Below are 23,387 nucleotides of genomic sequence, written 5' to 3' on the forward strand. Positions count from 1 at the left end.
ATGCATGAACAGACAGACGTAGAGGCGCTTGCTCAGCACAGACAAGACCACACCGCCCCGGAGGCCGGACTAGAAAGACCTCGGTCCTGCGACGCCTCGACGGGGTGGGAAACCTATTCGGTCCCGACCCAACAACAGCTCGAGGGTCCGCGGCCCGGCCTCCGTATCCTTCGTTTTGGAAGTTGGAGCAAATGACCTCCCCGCTCTGAATTTCTGCTTTCTCACCTGCCCTCCTAGGGCCATCCCTTATCGACTCCTCAAAGTCACCGGCAAGATTTTAGGAATTGCATCTTGGTATTAAAGATCACGTCCCACTCTGCTGCGGAGCGGCGAAAGGGGGCGCGCGAGCGTCAGCCAGGTGCACTGGGGCACGCGAGCTAAGCAGGTCGGGTCGGCACCTCCCGGCTCTCAGCTCGGTCTTTGGCGGGGGCGGGGAGGGGCGGGGCTACGGAGGGGCGGGGCTCGAACGTGGAGGGCGGGGCTGACTTGTAGGGCGCGAGCTTAGCTGGCGGCTGGCCGGCCCGCGCGCTCCCGCCCCGCCCCCTCCCGCGCGCGCTCTCCGGCGAGGAGGAAAACGTTGCGCAGGTTCAAAAATGGGACGTCGGCGGCGTGAGGCAACGCGAGGGGGTGTGCGCGCGTGCGCGTGCGCGTGCGCGCCCAGACTAGGGTGACTGGGACCCCGCCGGCCCCAGCATCACGCGCGGTAGCCGCGGCCCCGCAGCTCCGCCCCCGGCCCGGCCAGGCCCGGCCCCGGGCCCGCTCGCCCGCTTCCCCGCATGGAGCTGTCAGCCATCGGCGAGCAGGTGTTCGCTGTGGAGAGCATCCGGAAAAAGCGCGTGCGGAAGGTGAGGCTGCCCGGGGGCGCTCCCAGAACCCTTGTGAGGTCCCTTCTGGTCCCCAGCACCGCCCCCTAAGCTCTGGGGACGAAGGCGAAGGTGGGGCGGGGGCCCCAGGCAGCCCTACGCTGCTGGGCTCTTCTCCCCAGCTTGTGCCTCAGTTTCCCTGTCACCGTGGGGCAAGTAGAATAAAAGTTGTCGCCCCGAGATGCTGGGGACTGCTGAACCCGCCTGAGCTGGAAATTAGGATCGGAATATAGGAATTCTGAGCGCCATCCTGCCTCATCCTCTTTTCATTCTAAATATGGGGAGGTGGAGACACAAGTTGAAGCGACTTGTCCAGTGTGTTACTGTCAGAGCTGGGTCTCGAACTCAGGACTCTGGACTCTTGGCACCAAGTCCTTTGAAACTGGAAATAGACCTTTGGAAAAGTTTCCTCTTGCCTCTGAAGTTTTCCTGCTGGACTTTGACCTTTTCAGATCCCTACCCCTTACACACACACACCCCAACCCCCTCTTTCCAGCCCCATCTCCCTCTTCCCCTCTCCGGTGTAGGGTATCTTTGAAGCTCCACCCCCTCTGCCTTTGCCTTCACTTAACACCCTACGGTTTAAGGAGACTTCTGTCCTGCTTCTGTCCTCCTGACTTCAGAGCTGGACTTGGATTGTCCTGGCCTGACATCTTCATGTCCTGTGCACATTTGTGGAGTGGGCTCACCCAAACCTGGAGGTCGGGTTTAGGGAAGTCCTTCGGGGAAAAGTTCTTCTTCTTTTCCTTCTCTTCTCTGCACAGCCCCTTGGGAGGCTACAGGGGCAAGCTGGAGTGGCCTTAGCAATCACCTCCTCAAATTTGATGGAGGCAGAAACTGAGGACTGGGCAGGGGATGTGTCCTGCTCAAGGTCACACAGCAAGGTAGAGGTAGAGCAGGAGCTCATGTGGGCTGGTTGCCAGTGCATCTTTCCGTAGATCTGGTGTCTTGTGCCAGGCATGAAGGGCAAAATGAGTCCTGAGCATCTTTTCTCCTCTCAACTTGGCTTGGGATTTAGTTTATGATTGGGGCTGCCCTCTTTCTTCTCCCTTCCGCCAGGGTTTCCGTGTCTTAAAAGAGGTCTAATTTATTCCTCAAAGGTCTGTGCTTTTCAAGTAGTGTAGCCTGAAGCAGGTACAGAGATTACCGGGGCCCTGCCCCGCCCCCAAATCGGAGATCTGAGATCGAGGATCATTATTCCTTCAACCAGTGACTTAAGACATTTATTGAGGGTCTGTCCTAGACACCATTCCAAGCCCCAAGGATATATTCTTTCCCTCGGAGAGCTGGTGTTCTGCAGAGGGAGGCACAATGAATGAGAAATAAAGACAGATGCCTTCAGATGGAGCTTGTGTGCCCTACAGAAATAGAACTGTAAAGTGCCAGAGAGGGACAGCATGGGAAAAGTCAGCCAGAGAAGGCTGACTTTTGGAAGGTCTCTTTGGAAAGGTGTCACGTTTTGGTCTTAAGAGTTTTGGCATGGAGGGGCTTCACCCACTGCAGTTGGACCTTAAAGGGCCCATGTTGTCTGTGAGGATGGGAGGAGCCTGGCTCTATTTTCTAACAACTGGAGGGCTTCCTTTCTGAAGGTGGATTCTTTCTCAGTCTCCTGTGGGTCATGTCAGGGTCTTTTGAATTGAGAGTTCTAAAGTCTCTGGCCCATTGCCTCTCCCAGAGACTCAGCTCACAGGGAGGAGAATCCAGGAACATCCTAGGGAGGAATTTTCTAGGATTTGGAAAGTCTTCCAATCCAAAGAGGAAAGTGTTATGATCTTGGCACTGGGACCCCATGGATCTTTGGCTGTGCATTCACGCCCCCATGTGGTCTCAGTGCCCCACCCCCACCCCCCACCCCCTGTGACAAAAGCTCTGGGCTTGGGCCACTGGAGGCTCAGAGGTGTTTGGCACCAGATGCTGTCCTGTGTGCTAGTCAGGAGGGCAGTCTGTGATGGTTGTGCATCAGCCAAAGTTTGAATTCTCTGGATATGTGAGGATCTGATGGATGGAGGGTCCCTGGATTATCTTTTATGTGTTGGGGAACACCTGTGTACAGAGAGGATTTGGGGCTGCGGTCCTTTGGGCCATACTGACCTGTGAGTGGTCGTAGGGGCAATTGGGGGGGTCTCACTGTGTCTGGTTCTCTCTCTTTGCAGGGTAAAGTCGAATATCTGGTGAAGTGGAAAGGATGGCCCCCAAAGTAAGGCTCCTTTGTGTGTGTTTGTCTGTCTACCTGTGCCTCCCCCTCCCCTGGCCAGCTTGTAGCTCCAGCTGCTCTAGTAACTGGACAGCTGGCATTGATTAAATTATTGTCTTCCTGGGCCTTGGTTTTTACTGTGCTGGCTGAGGGGCTTGGAACCCTGAGGTTCGAGGCGGGTCTCTAGTTTCTTTTCTCAATCTGCCTCCTCAGTGTTGGGACCTATCTTCTGGTTGGAGCTTCTCCTCCCAATTCCTCCCTTCCTTTCTCCCTTCTCATCCTTTTGCTTTTCTGGAACCCGGGAGGTGAAGGCCTAGCATCTCCACATCAGAGATGGCTGCTGGCCAGAAAGAGGGGGCCCTGAGCCGCAATAAATAAGTACAGTGCTGGGTGCACAAGGGGAGTCCAGCAGTGGGGTAAGAATCCTCAGTGCCTGGCAGGACCTACAGAGTAGGTTCCCATAGAGCAGCAGTTCTCAACCTATGGATCGAGACCCCTTTGGGAGTCGAACAACCCTTTCACAGGGGTCACCTAACCATCCTGCATATCAGATATTTACATTACGATTCATAACAGTAGCAGAATTACAGTTATGAAGTAACAACAAAAATAATTTTATGTTGGGAGTCACCACAACATGACTGTATTAAAGGGTTGTGGCATTAGGAAGGTTGAGAACCAATGCCATAGAGCCATGTGAGGTAGGTGTGATCATGCTCTCTCTAGATAATGCAGAAACAGGCTCAGAGGATAAGCAGCTTGCCTTAGGTCACACAGCAAGTGGAGGCAGAATTGGGACTTGAACTAGGCCTTTCTGTCTTCAGGTACCTCCTCTGTGCTTTCCTAGGCTTCCCCGTCAGAGTTGGGGGCAGGGAGCTAAGACCTCTCCTGCTGAGGCCCAATCCAGAATGCCGACCAACTAATCACTTCCCAGCAGGGAGTTGTTGGGAGGGGGAGGGACCAAGCAAATCCTAGGACTTCCTTATTGGCCTGTGGGTGCCCCACCTCCCTGCCTTGCCTCCAGGAGACTGACTCCTGGAAACCCCCTGTGCAACAAGCCTCTGCTGTTGAGACTGGGATTTTCTGCTGTGTTGCTGCTGGAAGCTGACCTGGTATTGGGTCCTGGTTCTGGGGGAATGACAGGGAGAGACAGCAGAGGGGAAGACAGCCAGCCCATAGAGCCTCAGCTTCCTCTCTGCAAAATGCGTTCAGTGTTCAGTAGACCCACACTCTGCTCTCCTTTCATAGGGTACTTAGAGGTGAAAGGCCTGGGCATATATGTTCCGGGTGACCATCGGATCCTGATGACTGGGGTTAGTGGCTGGCATGTAGATAATATGATCTACCTTCACTCCCACTGCAACCCCTGTTCTCTCTTCCCAAATACCCTTGGGGGCTGAAGGAGGAGCCTCAGGCTGATCAAAGATAGACTTTTGGCCTGGGTGAACAGGGCAGTAAAGGGAGCTGCCCAGGGTGAGCAGTGGAAGTGCCGAGGCCCCGGGAACGGCCTCTTAGCTTCTGCACTGGGACATCGAGTTCTAGCTGTGGTCACCAGCTTGTTGGCTTTCAAGGCACTGTTGGCTATTTTTCCTTCTCTGGAGGCACCATCCTTTGAAGAATTTCCTTCTCTAAACAGAGGCCCTTATTAATGAGGAGTTCGTAGATGTGACTACATCTGCTGACCAGAACTTTGGTTAGGAGGGAAGGAACTAGGGCTCCAAGAGAAGAGTCCACCATGTTTCTGGTGGCCTGTGCTGTCCCTAGCCTGGAGGCCCATTGGTTTCTTCTGAGACCACCAGATGGGCCTTCAGGATGACCACCAAGTGACCCCTAATGGTTCTGGAAACTCTGTTTGACTAAATGCCTTCTGTCCCACCTGCTTTGGTCTGGGTTCCAGGCCTGGGAGCTCACCTAACAGCTGTGAACCCTTGGGTGGGTCCCCAGTGTGGCTAGGCCTCTGCTTGCTCCCTGTCTTCATGTTGGGTTAATGAAGCCTCTTTTGCAGGGCTGTTGTGCAGATTAGATGATGGATGTAAGTTGCTTGATGCATGCTCAGCCCAGACCAAGTGCTTTAGTAAACATTTGCTGTTAGTGCAAAGTTAGATAGACAGATATCTAGATTGTGTTTTTGCTTTTGTTTACCCCAGCCAGCAAGGGGACCTAGGGTATTTCACTCTTCAGAGGAGTTCAAAGCATCCTTAGAAAGTATTTAGATCAGTCCTCTCATTTTTCAGATAGAGAAATTGTGGCCTAGAGAGGGGTGGGTCATCACAAGAATATAACTCCCAACTATATGCCGTGTGGTGCCCACATTATGCCATCCATGGTGCCTCCATGATATGGGCACGAGGCAAGTGTGGCTGGCAGTTGTCGCTGGTCTTGGAGGAAGATAGAAGTCAGTCTCAGAAGAAGCAGGGGAGCCAGCTGTCTTCAGCCCCCATTCTCAGGGGAACTTGCATGAGGAAGAGGCTGAGAAAGAGGGCAGAAGTAGGTAGTTGGACTGGCTGCATCCTCCAGGCCAATCAGTAAGTTCCTATTATAAGCCAGGCATTGGCTCTTTTAATTGCCTCCTAGTAACTCATTTTACAGATAGAGAAACTGAAGCCCACAGCAGACAAGAGTCTGCTAGGCCTAGGGTCATACAGCTGGCCTACCCCTGTGATAACTCAGCCAGCTCTGTGACCAGGAGTCTCTTGTCTGTGATGAACCTTTTGTGAAGTTCAGTGGGAGCTACACCACCCTGCTTTTGAATTCTGGTTGTGTACATATACCAGCCGTGTGACCCAGGGCAAAACCTTCACCCTCTCTGCCTCCATTTCCCCACCTGTAAAATTGAGGCCCTAACCCCACTGGGCCTTGCTGAAGACTACCTTAGACCGGATGAGATTTGTTAACACCCGGCCAGGGGCAGAGGAGGAGCTAATTCCTCCCTGAGGCTGGGGTTAGGAGTGGCAGATTTATGCACTCTAGGCTTTCAAAATTGAATTAACCCATGCTTATTTGCTTTTATTATGTACCGCACTGACGGAAGTGCTTTACTTAACACATCACATCTTCACAACAATCCTAAGCAACAAGGATGATTGGTAGCCCCACTTTAGGATGTGGCCACAGAACGGTGAGTCACTTGAGCAGGGCCGCACCCCACAATCTGGACCTGAGCCCACCTCAGTGCTTCTTTTGGGTAACTTTAGAGTGAGGAACGGGAACTGGCTCGGCCATGCGGGGTCCGTGGGTTGTTCCACCCGCCTACTCCCGCAGCTCCCCGCCCCCAAGTCCCCCAGCCGAAGGCCGGTTGAGGGGCGGGGGGGTTCTCCACCTGCTGGTGCCCTTCCCCCCCGACGGTGCCTGGTCCCAGTAGGGCGGGACCTACGCGGCTGGGGGCTCAGGCGGGGTTCCCGCGAGCTTGTTTACCGGGCTGGGGGCGGGGCGGCAGTCACGTGGCCGTGTTTATCTCGGAGCCGGCGCGCGCTGTCCCCGCCCTCGCCTCTTGGTTGGCCGCGTAATCCCGGTGCGTGCCCCTCCCTGCGTGCGTGCGCGCGCGCGCTCGGCCGCCCGGTTGCGGGGCGGGGCCCGAGCGGAACACGCCCCACCCCGCCCTATCTCATCCTACCCCTTCCCCTCCCTGGGACGGTCGACTCCCCAACTGGGCTCCTGATGTCGCCTAGCTGTGGCCCTCCTGCGGTGCGCTCTCTGTCTTTATGAGCCCAGCCATTGGCGAAGCTGCTTCCCCTCGTGCGGCCTCCAGTTTGCGGGCCTGGCGTCCAAAAGGTTGACTCGGTGCGAGCACCCCACTGTGTCCAGTACAGAGCTGAACCAGATCTCCAGCTGCGCCATCCAGAAATGGTCCCCTTCCCAACCCGGCGGACCCTTTCCGTGCAACTGCTGTGTGCCAGGCCCCAGCTAGACCCTGAGAACCAGGGCAGTCGGGCAAACCTCTTCTCCCTGGTGTCATGGCGCGGTGAAGGGCCGGAAGGTAGAGGGTGGCTGAGAGGCAAACTTGAGTTCCATCCACAGACTGGCCACTTACTGGCTCAGTTACCTTGGGCAAGTTGCTTATTCCTCTCTTTATCTGTAAAATGGGGGTAATAATTGAAGAACCTACCTCGTCAGAGTATTCTGGAGGAGGCATCAGTTCCCAGCAGTAGTCGGCGAGCCTGCAGTTATTGTGAGGCTGGTTATTCTTCATATGAGGAAATTGAGGTCCAGAGAAGGGTAGGGACTTCCCAGAAATCACACAGCAGCCACATCGGCTAAAAACTGTCAGGGCGGGAGGCCTAGACGCTGCATTTCAACAGCTAGAGAGAGGGTAAGATAACGCACAGGAGGAGCACAAAATTTCCCTTCTTGCTAGTTATGGTTGAGGAGATTCAACTGCTATTTGAGGGGAGGATTGTGGTTGCTTATACTGTAGTTTGGGCTTCAGTTTCACTTTGAGCACTTCTGCAGGGGTGAACAAAGGCGGCAGGGGCTTCCACAGCCCTTCCCATTGAGGGGGCCACTGGGCCTGCACTGGATACTTTGGGAGGGATTGGCTTTGCCTGCTAGGGTGTCCCTGGATCCATCCATGGTTATGGTGGGGGCCAAGTGCAATGTAAGGCCCATGGAGGCAGCAGGAGGAGAGCTAGTCCTACTGGCAGAAGACAGCATGGGAGTGATGTCAGGACCTGTCTCTTAAAGGAGGGAGGGACAGGGCACTCCAGTATTAGCACTTTTTTTTTTTTTTTTTTGTAGAGACAGAGTCTCATTTTATGGCCCTCAGTAGAGTGCCGTGGTCTCACACAGCTCACAGCAACCTCCAACTCCTGGGCTTAAGTGATTCTATTGTCTTAGCCTCCCGAGTAGCTGGGACTACTGGCGCCAGAGGCGCAGCCCCAGTATTAGCACTTTAAAGGCAAAGCAGACACAAAGGAAGGAAAGTCAGACTGTGGAGTATGGAGTGCCCTGTGCAGTATGGAGTGCCCTGTGCAGTACTCATAGCATGGTCCTCATTGCCAGGTCCTGAGAGCCTACATACCTGGCAGAAGGAGCTGTGCCCAGGTGTTAGAAAAGAGGAGGAAAGCATTCTGTCTTTGGGCAGCTTGTTGCTCTGCATTGGACTACTGTTAACTCTCACAAGAGATGTCTGGGGACAGGTTAAGCTGAAGACTATAGCTGGACACACTAGAAAGCACCAGGGGCAAGCACTCTACCTGGCTTTTCTGCCTCCTAAGCCCTCCCTACATCCAGGCACCTCCCAGGATAAGAGAACATTGCTTTGTTTTCGTGTATATGTATTTTATATACATGTGTACTTTATATTTGTATATATAGTCATTCTCAGTGACAGGGATACGTTTTGGGAAATTCATGCTTAGGTGATTTTGTCATTGTGTAAACAGCATAGAATGTACTTAGACACACCTAGAGGTGTAGCCTACCACACACCTAGGCTATATGTGTGTGTAGCCTATTGCTCCAAGGCTACAAACTTGTAGAAGATGTTACTGTCCTGAATGCTGTAGGGAATCATAATACAGTGGTGAGTATTTGTGTATCTGAACATAGCTAAACATAGAAAAGACTCAAGAGGGTGGCGCCTGTGGCTCAAGGAGTAGGGCACCGGTCCCATATGCCGGAGGTGGCGGGTTCAAACCCAGCCCCGGCCCAAAAACCACACACACACAAAAAAAAAAAAAAGAAGAAGAAAAGACTCAAGAAAAATACAGCATAATGGCATACCTGTTCAGGGTACTTATCTTGAATGGAGCTTACAGGACTGAAGGTTATTCTGAGTAAGTCAGGGAGTGAGTGAAGGGCTAAACTTTTTTTTTCTTTTTTTTTTGAGACAGAGTCTCACAATGTCATCCTCAGTAAAGTGCCCTGGCATCATACCTCACAGCAATCTCAAACTCCTGGGCTCAAGCGATTCTCTTGCCTCAGCCCCAAGTAGCTGGGATTATAGGCACCTGTAACAACGCTGGGCTATTTTTTTGTTGAGTTGTCATAGTTGATTAGCAGGCCAGGGCTGGGTTCCAGCCCACCAGCCTCAGTGCATGTGGCTGGCGCCCTACTCGCTGAACTATAGGCGCCAAGCCTGAAGGGATAAATTCTTACAAAAATCTTTTTATTCTTTTGTAATTAACACTTGGCCTAAACCACGAACACATTGTACAGCTGTACAAAAATATTTTCTTCATGTGTTTATAAACTTTTTTTTTTCTTGAAACAGAGTCTCGGCGGTGCCTGTGGCTCAGTGAGTAGGGCGCCGGCCCCATATGCTGAGGGTGGCGGGTTCAAACCCAGCCCCGGCCAAACTGCAACAACAACAAAAAAATAGCTGGGCGTTGTGGGGGGCGCCTGTAGTCCCAGCTGCTCGGGAGGCTGAGGCAAGAGAATCGCTTAAGCCCAAGAGTTAGAGGTTGCTGTGAGCCGTGTGACGCCATGGCACTCTACCCGAGGGCGGTACAGTGAGACTCTGTCTCTACAAAAAAGAAAAAAGAAACAGAGTCTCACTCTGTCACCTTGGGTTGAAAGCCATAGCATCATAGCTCACAGCAGCCTTAAACTCTTGGACTTGAGCAATTCTCTTGCCTTAACCTCCTGAGTAGCTGGGACTGTAGGCACCTGCCACAATGCCTGGCTTGTTTTTTAGTAGAGATGGGGGTAGAGATGGGGTCTCTTATTCAGGCTGGTCTCGAACTCCTGAGCTCAAGCAGTTCACCCCCTTTGGCCTTCGAGAGTGCTAGGATTACAGGCATGAGCCACTGCGCCTGGCCTATAAACTGTTTTAATATTTTTTTCTTTACTTTGTAAACTTTTTTGTTAAAAACTAGGACATAAGGGCGGCGCCTGTGGCTCAGTGAGTAGGGCGCTGGTCCCATATACCAAGGGTGGTGGGTTTGAACCCAGCTCTGGCCAAACTGCAACAAAAAAAATAGCTGAACGTTGTGGCAGGCGCCTGTAGTCCTAGCTACTTGGGAGGCTGAGGCAAGGGAATCACCTAAGCCCAAGAGCTGGAGGTCTCTGTGAGCTGTGACACCATGGTACTCTACCAAGGGTGACAAAGACTATCTCTAAAAGAAAAAAAAAACTAGGACATAAACACACACTTTCATTTAGGCCAGGAGGGGGAAACCTGTGACTTGCTGAATTCAAGATTGTCTTTTTTTAAGGCTCAGCACCCGTAGCTCAGTGAGTGGGGTGTTGGCCACGTACACTGAGGCTGACAGATTCAAGCCCAGCCCAGGCCTGCTAAACAACAATGACAACTGCAACCAAAAATAGCCAGGCATTGTGGTGGGCACCTGTGGTTCCAGCTACTTGGGAGGCTGAGGCAAGAGACTCATTTAAACCGAAGAGTTTGAGGTTGCTGTGAGCTGTGATGCTGCAGCACTCTATCCAGGGCGACATAATGAGACTTTGTCTCAAAAAAAAACAAAAATAAAAAGAGATTGTTCTTTTTTAAGTACCAAAGGAGGCAAAAAAAAAAAAGCTTCCTAGTTCTTTGTTGCTCCTTTTAATAAAAGGGTTTGTATGTAAAATTTGGATTCAGTCAGAAGGCCACTATTAAGGACCAGGAAGGCCACAAGTTTCCTTAAAGCCACAGGTTTTGAGAACATGAAGATGTCACTAGAGGCCAGGTGCAGTGGCTCACGCCTATAATCCCAGCACTCTGGGAGGCCAAGGTGGGTGGATTGCTTGAGGTCACAGGTTCGAGACCAGCCTGAGCCAGACTGAGACCTCATCTCTAAAAATAGCCAGGCATTGTGGTGGGCGCCTGTAGTCCCAGCTACTTGGGAGGCTCAGGCAAGAGACTTGCTTAAGCCCAAGAGTTTTAGGTTGCTGTGAGCTGTGGCGTCACATCACTCTACTAAGGGAGACAAAATGAGGCTCTTGTCTAAGAAAAAAAAGGCGGGGCGCAGTGGCTCACGCCTATAATCCTAGCACTCTGAGAGGCTGGGGCAGATGGATTGCTTGAGCTCACAAGTTTGAGATCAACCTGAACAAAAATTGAGACCCTGTCTCTACTAAAAATACAAAAACCGAGGCAAGAGAATCACTTGAGTCTAAGAGTTGGAGGTTGCTATGAGCTGTGACACCATCCATGGCACTATACTCAGGGCAACAGCTTGAGACTTTGTCTCAAAAAAAAAAAAAAAAAGATGTCACTAGGTGATAACATTTTTTTCAGCTCCATTATAATGTTACAGGACACTGTCATGTATGTGGTCTGTTGCTAACCAAAACGTTATGCTGTACATGACCATACACATTTTTTTTATATCTTTTATTTCTTTTTTTTTTTTTTTTCCTTGAGATGGAGTCTCAAACTATCGCCCTGGGTAAAGCGAGTCTTTTGCCTCAACCTCCCAAGTAGCTGGACTACAGGCACCTGCCATGAATGACACCCAGCTATTTTTGTTGTTGTTGCAGTTGTCGTTGTTTTAGCTTGTCCAGGCTGGGTTCGAACCTGCCAGCCTCGGTGTATGTGGCCGGCGCCCTACCCTCTGAGCTATGGCACCACCCACACATTTTTTTTTTTTTTTTTTGTAGAGACAGAGTCTCACTTTATGGCCCTGGGTAGAGTGCCGTGGCATCACACAGCTCACAGCAACCTCCAACTCCTGGGCGTAAGTGATTCTCTTGCCTCAGTTTCCCGAGTAGCTGGGACTACAGGCACCCGCCACAACACCCGGCTATTTTTTTGGTTGCAATTCAGCCGGGGCCAGGTTTGAACCCACCACCCTCGGTATATGGGGCCGGCGCCTTACTGACTGAGCCACAGGCGCTGCCCTACCCACACAATATTTTTTTTTTTTTTTTTTTTGTAGAGACAGAGTCTCACTTTATGGCCCTCGGTAGAGTGCCGTGGCCTCACACAGCTCACAGCAACCTCCACCTCCTGGGCTTAAGCGATTCTCTTGCCTCAGCCTCCCAAGTAGCTGGGACCACAGGCGCCCGCCACAATGCCCGGCTATTTTTTGGTTGCAGTTTGGCTGGGGCCGGGCTTGAACCCGTCACCCTTGGCATATGGAGCCGGCGCCCCACCAACTGAGCCACAGGCGCTGCCCCCCACACAATATTTTTAATTGAGAAAATTGTTATACTTGTACCTGTGGTGAGGGATGCTGATTTTTTCATAGTTAGCTTTTACAATAAACAAAAAAATGAGCTGCTTTAAAAGCAAATACCCTAGATACAAGTGGAGGTGGAATGAGAATGTGACAGGTCTCACCAAGGTGGTACCACAGATGGATGAGCTCTGTAGCAAAATACCAAGTGGGCCTGCGTAGGATTGCAGAGCCATTCGGTCACTAGATACTTACCAAATGCCTGCTATATGCCAGGCCCAGAGACAAGCGAACTTCAGGTGTGATCTGGGGTGGGGTACGGAGACCAGGCTGGGGCTGGGACTTGAAGGGTGGGGACAGCAGCGGGAGACATAGGGCACTTGCAAAACCAAGCAGCTCTAAGCACTTTGAATGCATTAAAGCAGCACAAGAGTTCTATACAGATGAGAAAATTGAAGTACAGAGCTGTTAAAGTAAATTGCTAAAAGTCACACAACCCGTTAGGGATGGAGTTGATTTGAACCCAGGCCTCATGTCTTCAGAGCCCCAGCTCCTTGCTACCTTCTCTCGCCTGCTGGAGGAAGGTTCCTGGGCCTTACAGGGGCTTGCTGTCTTCCAGGCACCAAGGGGCTCAAATGGACATGAGGGCTAATGGGGACTTACAGCCAGTCACATGATAGTGTGGTATGAGTAAGAGCAGCTCTGGGGTTGCTAGAGCTCTCAGGAGGGCCAGGCTAGGTCAGCTCCTTGGAGCAGGTGATAGTGACATCTTACCAGGATGGGGCAAAGGCCTGCAGTGGGCCCTGGCTCAGCAGTTATAAGCTCTGTGAAGCCAAGTGGAAGCAGGGGGCTCTGACCTTTCATTCCTCTCCCCAGGTACAGCACGTGGGAGCCAGAAGAGCACATCCTGGACCCCCGCCTCGTCATGGCCTATGAGGAGAAGTAAGGGGTCCTCTGCCTGCCTTGGGCTGGGCTTAGGACTGACTCCAAGGCTTCCCAGGGAGCCCAGAACTGGCTGGCTCTGGTCATTGGGGGCAGAGTGGGGTGTCTGACCAGGGTAGTCCAGGCTGTGTGCAGCTGGGGAAGCTGGCGGGCACAGAGTCCCAGGGCAGCCGCAGACTCTGCGTCTTTTTCCTATTGCCAGTCGTTGCCTTTACTCAGTCCCTGTGCTATAAAATGGGCCACCCTGAATAATTCCAGTTTCCCCAGGGCAAAATTTTACAGGGGACCTATAAGAGTTTTCAGTTTTGGTGAAAAATGTGAAAATGCTTCACAAAGGTGCCCAGTGTTGGAGTGAGTGGCCATGTCAGGAATGCTGGTGGCGACAGGTCTGATATAAGAGCTCTTAGGAAACTCAAACTAGATGGAAGGTCTCTGAAGTTCAGCTAAGAAAAGGACAAACAAATGTGTGAGCTGTGGAGCCTTTCCTTTTCTTCTTTTTCTCCCCTTCCCCTTCCCTTTTTCCTTTTCTTCTTTTTTAGGTAAGAGTCTCCCTGTGGGACCCCGGGTGGAATGCAATGGCTTCTGCCTAGCTCCAGGAGCCTCAAACTCCTGGGCTCAAACAGTCCTCCTGCCTAACCCTCCTGAGTAGCTGGGACTACAGGTGCCCACCACACCTGGCTTACTTTTCTATTTTTTTGTACAGACAGGGGTCTTGCTCTTGCTCAGGCTGATCTTGAGCTCCTCAAGTGATCCTTCCACCTTGGCCTCCCAGAGTGGTGGGATTATAGCTGCCATACCTGAACTGGAGCCAGAATTTCTGAGCTCCAGCCTGTCCCCCTTGGCTACCTCTGAGCCAAGCGGCCTTGGACAAACTCATCTCTGCCAGTGCTCTGTGGAGGTCTTCTTCCATTGCATGTACCCAGCCTTACTTCCCCATGCCAGAGGGCAGCCCCAGGTCCTCTGCCTCTCCCCAGCCTGCTGACCCTATACAGAGTGGGACCACGTCGCAGAATTGTTTGTATTTGGCCCCTTATGGCAGCCTCCTGAGGTGGGCATGCAGATCTCATTTGGCAGATGAGAAAACGTTGGCCCTGGAGGGGAGAGCTCCTATGCAGGAACCTCACAGCTGGGAACCTGCCGGACACGGACTCAGCCAGGCTCCTGACTTGGGGTCAGATGCTTTTCTGTTGCCTCTGACTGCTGGATTCTCATTGCTTCTCTCCCAGGAGGCTTCCTGTCACTGATTCAAGGACAAATTTTCCTTGTTCTTTCCTTTAAAAATCAGGGTGTTCCTGTCCCACAGCTTCTCTCCACTTCCCAAGTGCAAGGTGGGGGTGGGATGGGGCTTGGTCCACAGGTGTTACACTCAGGAGAATCCTGCAGGATGTCTTGGCATCTGTGGCGGAGAGCAGGGGCAGGTGTCAAGGTGTAGAGTGGTGCCAGGTGCCCTTTCCCCTCTGCCATGGAGATGGGTGTCCTGTGGGGTGTGGCAGCTCCTGCCCAGAAGACAGGAATAGTCACTATGGGGTTCACCGGTTTATACTACACTCAGATTGAGAGACCAGCCCAGTTCACACAACCAGAAAGGGGAGAGGGTGGACTTCCGACCTCTGCCTTCTTTGTGATTGTCCATGTGGCCTCTGTGGTGCGGCTACAAAAAGTATAGATGTGTAGTCCCAGCTGCTCGGGAGGCTGAGGCAAGAGAATCGCTTAAGCCCAGGAGTTGGAGGTTGCAGTGAGCTGTGTGAGGCCACGGCACTCTACAGAGGGCCATAAAGTGAGACTCTGTCTCTACAAAAAAAAAAAAAGTATAGATGGAATGAGCTGAGGTCGGAGGCAAAGTGAAATGACCCTACTTCTGGCTTTTTTTGTTTGGAGTCCCTGGTTGTGTTGTCTTGTGTATGTCAGGTGTGGCCTCAACTTGTGCCTTGTGTTTGTGTGTGTGTTTTTTTTTTTTTTTGTGGTTTTTGGCCGGGGCTGGGTTTGAACCCGCCACCTCCGGCATATGGGACCGGCGCCCTACTCCTTGAGCCACAGGCGCCGCCCATGTTTGTGTGTTTTGATATGTGGGAAACACAGCCAGTGGCGAGTCTGGCATCTCTTAGGCTCTCAATACAGGCTAATTTTTAACTTGTCCTCTGACTAGATAGTACAGACAAGGTAGGAGCCTATCCTCTGTCCCAAGTTCATATAGATTCCACATGGCGGGAGGATGGGCTGAGCTTCAATTGCAGAACGATTGCCAGTCTCATCAGCTCCCCTAGGACAGTCAAGGCAAATCTGATTGACAGGTTTTGTGTTACTCTCCTAAGAGTAGAAACTGGAGCTGCATTTTTGGAGGGGTTCCAGTACCATTCAGAGCAGAGCCCTCATGTGGCCCTGGGGCGCAGTAATGGCCTACACATTTTTGGAAATGCTATAGGAGTCCCACCTCAATGATTGAGACCAGTGCCCTCCCCATTCATTAGATGGGAAGACCAGGGTCCTGGCAGTTGAGCATTTGACCCCATTGTCATAATAGCCCTAGCAGGACAGTGAGGAGGATTGGTGGGATAGGCTAGAGGGCGTGTCCCCTCCCTGTCAGGCAGCCAGGGGGCGGTGAAGCGGACACCTTGCTTTCCCTTAGATGTCATCCGTGTTTCCTTTTCTTCTGCTACCTGCTTTGCACCCCAGAGAGGAGAGAGACCGAGCGTCGGGGTATAGGAAGAGAGGTCCGAAACCCAAGCGGCTTCTGCTGCAGGTAACTGGCCTGCCTTTGTGCCTCCTTCCTTTCCCTCCCCAGCCACTGGGCCCCCACCCCTGAGAGGCACTTCCCCTCCCCAGAACCACCCAGGGCACTGTGGGCTGGGGCACTTGGGGGGTAAGCTTTGAGGGAAGGAGTTGAGAAAAGGCTGGATGTGGGTCTCATGCCCAGGGAAGACAGCCTGGGTGGACAGTGCTGTAGGGGTAGGCGGGTGGGCATGTGGCTAAGGGAACCCTAGAAATTTGAGAGCTTAGAATCTTGCTTTGAGGGCAGCGCCTGTGGCTCAGTCGGTAAGGCGCCGGCCCCATATACCGAGGGTGGTGGTTTTAAACCCAGCCCCGGCCAAACTGCAACAAAAAATAGCTGGGCATTGTGGCGGGTGCCTATAGTCCCAGCTACTCGGGAGGCTGAGGCAAGAGAATCGCTTAAGCCCAGGAGTTGGAGGTTGCTGTGAGCTGTGTGAGGCCACGGCACTCTACCGAGGGCCATAAAGTGAGACTCTGTCTCTACAAAAAAAAAAAAAAGAATCTTGCTTTGAGAAAAACTTGAAAACTTTGAGTCTTTTGATGCTCAAAATCCCCAGATACATAATTGTAATACTTGAGAATCCCAGATATATAAAAACTTTAGAACTGAGAAAACATGGGAACCTGGAATTTTAGAATCCAAAAAGCAGAGACTTAAAATTCTGGAGCCATGACCTTGGAATATCAGACCCCCAAAACCTGTCATTTTTTAGTAGGAAGAAATCTACAGGGCTTCCTTTTCCTGTCTTCTGTCATTTGGGAACCTAGTCTCTGCAACCTGCCAGGCCACCCATGTCTTAGGTCTTGGGGGCATTTTGCCAACATTGATGGTTTGCTGTGAAAAGCAAATGGAGTTGGAAGCAATGTAGTCACAGGCTGACTATCCCTAATCTGAAACCTGAAATGCTTCAAAATCTGAAACTTTGAGCAGCGACACAGTGCTCAAAGAAAATGCTTATGTGATGGTAGGCAAGCTCTTTACTCAGGTTGAGGAGAACACCTGGCCCCCCAGGTGGAGTATTTGAAGCCAGGAAATAAGGATTCTTGGTCTGTGTGCACGTGAGCCACATCAAGTCTACCAGCCCCTCCAAGGCTTTCACCAGAGTGGTGGCCTCCCTTCTTGGCAGTGAGTGTGTTCTGCGAGGTTTGACGTGAATTGGCCTAGGAAGGGAAGTGACCATCGCCAGACATGGGCTCTTTGGTGTGTTTCACAGATGAACACATTTCATCCATATACCAAACCTACAGGGCAGGTGTATGAATTTACCTCTTGCTGTGTAATAAATTACCACTCTAACCAAGCAATTTCAAGTAATAAATATTTATTATTTCACATGGTTTCTGTGGGTCAGGAATTTGGGAGTGCTTTAGCTGGTTCTTTAGCAATTCTAGTTTGGGTTCCAGTCAGGATATCAGCTAGGGCTGCAGTTATCTGGGGCTGCAGGATCTACCTCTCTGGTGGCTGTTCAAGGGCCAGCGAATCAGTGCTGGATGTTGGCGGGGGCTGGTTCCTCAACAGGTGGACCTCTGAAGAGGGCCGCCAGAGGTCCTGACAGCCTGCCACTAGCTTCCCTGAGGGGTGATCTGAGAGAGCAAGCAGGGAAGAAGCTGCAGTGCCTTTTATGACCTGACCTTGGAAGTCACACCACAGTATTCCTCCAGGGAAGCAACATGGGAGTGTGAATTCCAGGAGGCGGATGCCTTTGGGGACCATTTTGGAGTCTGGCTACCATTTCACTGGTGAAGATACTGAGGCTGAGGGAGGCCTGGGGTCACACAGCTGACCCTTGACCCCGCATCCCTTCCAGTAGCTGCAGTTGTCTCATGATGAGGTGGCGAAGGACAAGGAAGAATGTGCCGTGCAGAATGAGGATGTTACTGGGCTGGCGCTGGCCTGCTAGCAGGGTGGGAAGAGTGACTTAGAATAAGCTGCCTCTGGGACCCACCTCCCAGCCCCTCCCAGTTCAGCCCTCCTCCCCTCACCACAGCAACCTTCCCCTGGATATGGTTCCCACGACAGGGAAAAGTCATCTCTGCCCCCAGCTTGGAGGTGTTCAACCTCACAGGTCCCATCTAAAGCCTCACTTTCTTCCTGGGAGTGCTTGGTCTCTGCTAACAGGTAACATTAGAAGTTGCTGTCCGAGAGTGATCTGGGATCTCCCAACATCTTGGCACCAAGGATCTTTCTTGGATTCATGTAAATTCTCCCAAAATCAATAGGACAAATCCCCAAATTACAGACTCCAGCCCTTGACGGCAGACGAACTTGGCCCTCCAGCTCTGTTTCACCAAAGGTGGGGCAGGGAGTCAGCAGAGGCCTGGACTCTAGAGCACACTCTTTGCCCTCTGCCCCCACCGTCTCCCCAGCAAGCCGGTATTTTCAGCCTTGGAGGTCCTTTAATGAACACAGATACCTTTCCTAAAATGAAGAACAACTCCTTAATTTATCCACTTCGTAAGTCCTGATTAGTTTCTCATCGGTCAGTCTTCAGTTTGTACCTTTGTGTGGCCCTCTGCTGCCTATCACAGGTTGGTGTCCCCAGTTCCAAGGAGATAAGGCTGCTGGGGGCCCCTGGGGTCCATGGCGGTGTGCGCTAGGGACTGGGGGAGGAGGGGTGATGGCTGGCCCTACCTGGGAGCTGAGGACTGGTTGTGTGGGTGGGTTCGAGGCTCCGGTGGGAGGAGCAGCATGAGCAGAGGCGTGGCCATGGGGGAGGCGGGGCTGACCCGAGCTGCCCTGGCTTGCCCCTGCAGCGGCTGTACAGCATGGACCTGCGGAGCTCCCACAAGGCCAAGGGCAAGGAGAAGCTCTGCTTCTCTCTGACGCGCCCACTCGGCAGCGGGAGCCCCGAGGGGGTGGTCAAGGCGGGGGCACCCGAGCTGGTGGACAAGGGCCCCTTGGTGCCCACCCTGCCCTTCCCGCTCCGCAAGCCGCGCAAGGCCCACAAGTACCTGCGGCTCTCACGCAAGAAGTTCCCACCCCGCGGGCCCAACCTGGAGAGTCACAGCCATCGACGGGAGCTCTTCCTGCAGGAGTCACCGGCCCCAGACGCCCTGCAGGCGGCCAGCGAGTGGGAGCCCACCGAGCAGCCCCCTGAGGAGGAGGGTAAGCAGCCCAGAGACAGTCAAAGCTAGAAAAGGTCCCTGTGGGTCATCAGGTCCAGAGAGGGTACCAAGTGCTTGTGAGGCCACGGGCCGGGGCAGTCAGGACTGGACGTGGACCTACTACCTAACCTAGAGTACTTCTCACGTCCAGACGCCCCAGAGCAAGTCCCTGAGCTGGCTGGAGATGCAGAGGGAAGGACTCCGTGGGGAGGTGGCTGGGGAGGTCTGTGTGCTGCTACCCGCCCCCAGCTGCCCACCTTGTCAGCGTTGCCCTTCCTATCTGTCTCACTGCTGCAGCTGAGGCAGACCTGGCCGAGGGGCCTCCTCCCTGGACACCTGCGCTCCCCCCAAGTGAGGTAACTGTGACAGACATCACCGCCAACTCCGTCACCGTCACCTTCCGGGAGGCCCAGGCAGCTGAGGGCTTCTTCCGAGACCGCAGTGGGAAGTTCTGAATCACCGTTTTTTACTCTCTTAAACTGTTTCTTTTGGGCTTCGGGTGGGGACTTCAGAGATGGAGGGTGGGGGCGGGGTAATTATTTTATTTAAAAGAAAAACTGAGCAGAAGAAGAGGGGAAGATCTTCCCACCCTGCCCTTCCCTCTGTGAGGGGTGTTTACAGAGAGGCCTTGGGCAAGGGCTGGCCAAGCGTTGCTCTGGAAGTTGGAGCATCATCCTGAGGGCAGGACAGGCTGAGGCCTCCCTGCCTGGTACACCTCCGTCCTCATTCTCTAGGTCCTCATTTTCTAGAGATGCAGTGGCTGGTTCTGGGAGTTCCAGGAGCATTGGGAGGCCCAGGCCCGCTTCCTTGAGCAGCCTGCTCCAGTCATGTGGCTGGTTTTCCCCTTCCCTTTTCTTGATGGGTTCTCTGTTTTGAAGTTCCACTCCAGCTCTGTGGTGGGCTGCCAAGGCTGTCTTTGACCAGAAGTGACTGAGTCACCAAGCAGGGACAGGAGGAAGGGTTTGAGATTGTCCACTCCCTTTCAGAGCGGTCTGTATCCTTCCCAGGGAGGAGGCTGCCAGCTGAGACGCTTCTGCTGAGTGCTCCACCCTCCCCCATCACCTGGTCTGTGCAGAAATATGACGCTGAGCTGCACAGGTGTGCAGCACTGCCTTTGGCGTGTACATCCACACATCCCCAAGAACGTGTGTGTCTACAGACATGTCCACGTGGGCCTTGCAAATCTGCTTTAGAACCTGACCAAGTGAACGTGGGGTGATTCACAGCACAAAAGAACTTGCTGCAACACCCCACGTTCCCGCCACCCTCACCTCACCTTGCATGTGCATCACGTGATAGGATTTACCCCGACTTGGTTTGACTGCAGAGGTCAGCAGAGGGCAGGGGCCTGGCCATGGGTGCGATGGCATCTCTGCTGCTGGGATGCAGATGTGGTTTTGTGGCTGCCCCCGGCTAGGTTACAGGTGTGCAAGCCTCTGCCAAGTTGTGCATTGCATCAGCACAAGCGCTAAAACACTAGGGCCCTGTTCTTCCTCCCCAGGGGAGTTCTTGTTCTTTCTGACTCAGGTGACCTTTCAGCCCCCTGACTCCTGTCTTTTTCTGCCCTCTCCTCCAGCTCATTCGAGCTGGATGTGGTGTGGGTGTAGGCAGTCAGGGAGGGAAGGAGTGGCCTGCCACCTTCTCAGGGCATCCCTCAACTCCTGAACCAGTCCTCCATTCTGTGTCCCTTTCCCATCCAACCTAAATGCTACAGCTAAGCTGACACTGTTTTCCCGTGGGGGAACCTCCCCCGTGTCTTCCTGAGGTGGGCTGCTCTGCATGGTGTCAGGCTGTGCACAAGCCCCACGCCCTTGCGAGGAGCTGTGTCTTCCAGGAGGAAGGCGCTTGTTTTCTAGCTTGTACAAGGTGCCCTATGGGCTGGCAGCTTCCCTGCCAGTGAGGAGTGGCTTCTCCCTCCATCCCAGTCCTGTAGGAGAGAAAGAACCAGATCAGGAAGCATGAAAAGACCATATACCCATCTTCCCACCAATGTCAGGGTAATCTGAACAGGGAGTGGAGTGTGGCCAGAGTTTAAAACCTGCTTGTCCTTCCCAGTGTTGTTCCCCAGCCCCGTGCTGTGTCCTCAGGAAGCCAGCAGGATCTCTGCTAAGGCACAGAGAGGGTGATTCTTTGCCCACACCCTTTCCCCAGGTCCCAAACCAAAGATGGCTTATGCCCCATTTCTGTTTGGGGTATTCTGTTGGCAAAATTCCCAAACCTCTCAGTGCGTGTGTGTCTCTCTCTCTCCCCCCTCCCCTTCCTCCTTAATCCTTAGTTGTCCAGGGTCAATTCAGTGCTTCCATTGGGGGATAGTCCCCGTTGGGGTGACCTGATTCACCCCCAGCCCAGGGAATTGAATCTAGAGGAACATGGGTTAAGGCAGGAAAAGGAAGGAGCGGCAGGAATCTGACCCACCAGCTGTGGGGTCCTGGGTCGGGAAAGGGGAAGCTTGGTGTTGGGAAGACTCTGCTCCCAGCCGGGGTGAAGGTGGTGGAGATGAGAGTTGGGGGTCTCTCTCCAGTTGGATGTGTTGTTCCATTGGCTTAGGACATGGCTGGCAGCTTCCAGGAGACATCACTTGTTCCCCAACCCCCAGGGGACACAGACTCTTCCTGCTTCCCGGGTACTTTCAAAGAATTATTTGTACAATCTGTAGGTTTGTGGTTCAGGGGGCTTTTGTGGATGAGGCAGTTGTTTTTCTTTCTGCAGCAGGAGACCTCATTTTTCCTCTTAACTCAGTCCTTTGTGGCCCTTGGGGGAACCCTGTGGCCCAGGGAGGGCTGAACTACAGGGTGACCTGGGATGAGTGGGCCCAAGATGCCCAGCTCAGGGCAGCATGTGGCTCGAGGGCTGCTTTGAGCCAGAAACAGGCGGTGGACTGCTAGGAGGAGTGCCCCCAGGACAGGTGACTTCTGTGAGGTCATCTATGGGTATGGCTACACAGGCCTCCTCCCAGCCTGGAGTGTCCCAGAAGGGGCAAAGTAGATAGTGACCTCCCCCCCCACACACCCTCCTCAGAAGGCCAGTACTCCTAGGGGTGGGGGGAGGGCTCAGAAAGTGTTTGACCACCTGCCTTTATTCCCCCAGCCCTCTCCCTGTTGTGAATGTAGAGACCGGTAGGTACTTTTTCTTTTGCAGTGGGACGGGATGGGGAAAATGTTCCTCCACCTCTGCACGGCCACTTGCACTGTGTGGCCAAGCCCAGGAGGGTTCCAGGATCATCACTGCTCTTAGGGAGATAGTCCCCAGTGCCAATTCCCTCCTCTCTTTTTGCTCTGGGGAAGGCGCTAGGCATCTTTGAGGTGGGTGAGCTTTCGCCTTTTAAGTGCCCCGCCAGCGGCCTCCAGGTCTCAGCCCAAGAGCGCTTCCTTTGCACAGATGAGCTTCGACTTTGTTCAGACTAAATGAATGTATCTGGGAGGGGCGGGGCGGGCTGATCCCAAGCACAAGCCTTTTCTGAGCAAGTGTGCTGGGAGAGACAGGGCGGGCATAGAGCGTGGTTTTATTTTTGTACTGACATTGGTAAGAGATGTATAGCATCTATTTATTTAGATGATTTATCTGGTAAATGAGGCAAAAAAATATATTAAAGATGATTTAAAAAGAAAAGAAAACTCATGGACATTTAATCTTTGCATCTAATGGTGTTCCCCACTATGCTGAGGGAAGGGCACCTGTCCTTGGTGCCGCCCTAGCGTTTAGCTCCCACATCCCCTAGTCACTGACCATGACTTTGGACAAGTCTTTCTGTTTTCTGAGCCTCACAGATTAACTGAGGTGACGATGGGAACCAGAAGTTTCACTGGGTGAGGCCACCAGCCTGGTGTCCTCAGAGGCCTGGATGTGCTTCTGACCTCTTCATCTTCCCTCTTTGTCCCCCCAAGGGTATTCTCTTTTAGAGCTTCACTCAGGTCTTTGTAGTTGTAGGCTCTGGAACACAGTAGTGTCACAGGGCTAATGCTCACCTACTGTTTGTCCCCTGCCCCCAGCTTAGCATACCCATCTGGACGCTCAGTTGGTCAGAGAGAAAGTAAGAGCCCAAGGCCGGGCACAGTGGCTCATGCCTATAATCATACGACTCTGGGAGGCTGAGGTGGGTGGATTGCCTGAGCCAGAGTGAGACCCCATCTCTAAAAAATAGCTGGGTGCCTGTAGTCCCAGCTACTTGGGAGGCTGAGGCAAGAGGATCACTTGAGCCCAAGAGTTTAAGGTTGTTGTGAGCTACGATGCCACAGCTCTTTACCAAGGGCGACAAAATGAAGCTCTGTCTCAAAAAAAAAAAAAAAAAATTGAGAGCCCTGGCAGCACATCCACATTTTGGTACAGAAGCTGGAGGGAGTGGGTAGGATGTTAGGCGGCAGGGAAGAGGCTGCCACAGCTGTCCAGGTGGAGAGTGGTGGTGGTGGCTACAGCTGTGGGGGTATGTGTACATGGGCAGGAGAGGGAATCAACAACACGTGA

The 23,387-nt window shown here is 52.9% G+C and overlaps 1 protein-coding gene across 3 annotated transcripts; it reads left to right on the forward strand.

Annotated features, from left to right (window-relative positions):
• Window positions 1–497: 497 nt before the first annotated feature.
• CBX7 (chromobox 7) lies at window positions 498–22,563 on the forward strand. Of its 3 annotated transcripts, none has more exons than XM_053582534.1 (6): window positions 498–845; window positions 3,017–3,060; window positions 12,987–13,052; window positions 15,726–15,792; window positions 18,855–18,927; window positions 19,224–22,563. In XM_053582534.1, exons 1-6 carry the CDS (start codon window positions 777–779, stop codon window positions 19,379–19,381), a joined length of 477 nt encoding a protein of 158 aa, XP_053438509.1. In that variant the 5' UTR covers window positions 498–776; the 3' UTR covers window positions 19,382–22,563. The 3 variants fall into 3 exon arrangements, with proteins under 3 accessions (XP_053438509.1, XP_053438507.1, XP_053438508.1); XM_053582532.1 differs by having other exon boundaries at window positions 505–845; window positions 18,576–18,927; XM_053582533.1 differs by lacking the exon at window positions 498–845 and having other exon boundaries at window positions 15,679–15,792; window positions 18,576–18,927.
• Window positions 22,564–23,387: the final 824 nt, after the last annotated feature.

This window comes from Nycticebus coucang, chromosome 3, assembly GCF_027406575.1.
Source record: "Nycticebus coucang isolate mNycCou1 chromosome 3, mNycCou1.pri, whole genome shotgun sequence".
In the NCBI taxonomy this organism is placed as follows: Eukaryota; Metazoa; Chordata; class Mammalia; order Primates; family Lorisidae; genus Nycticebus; species Nycticebus coucang.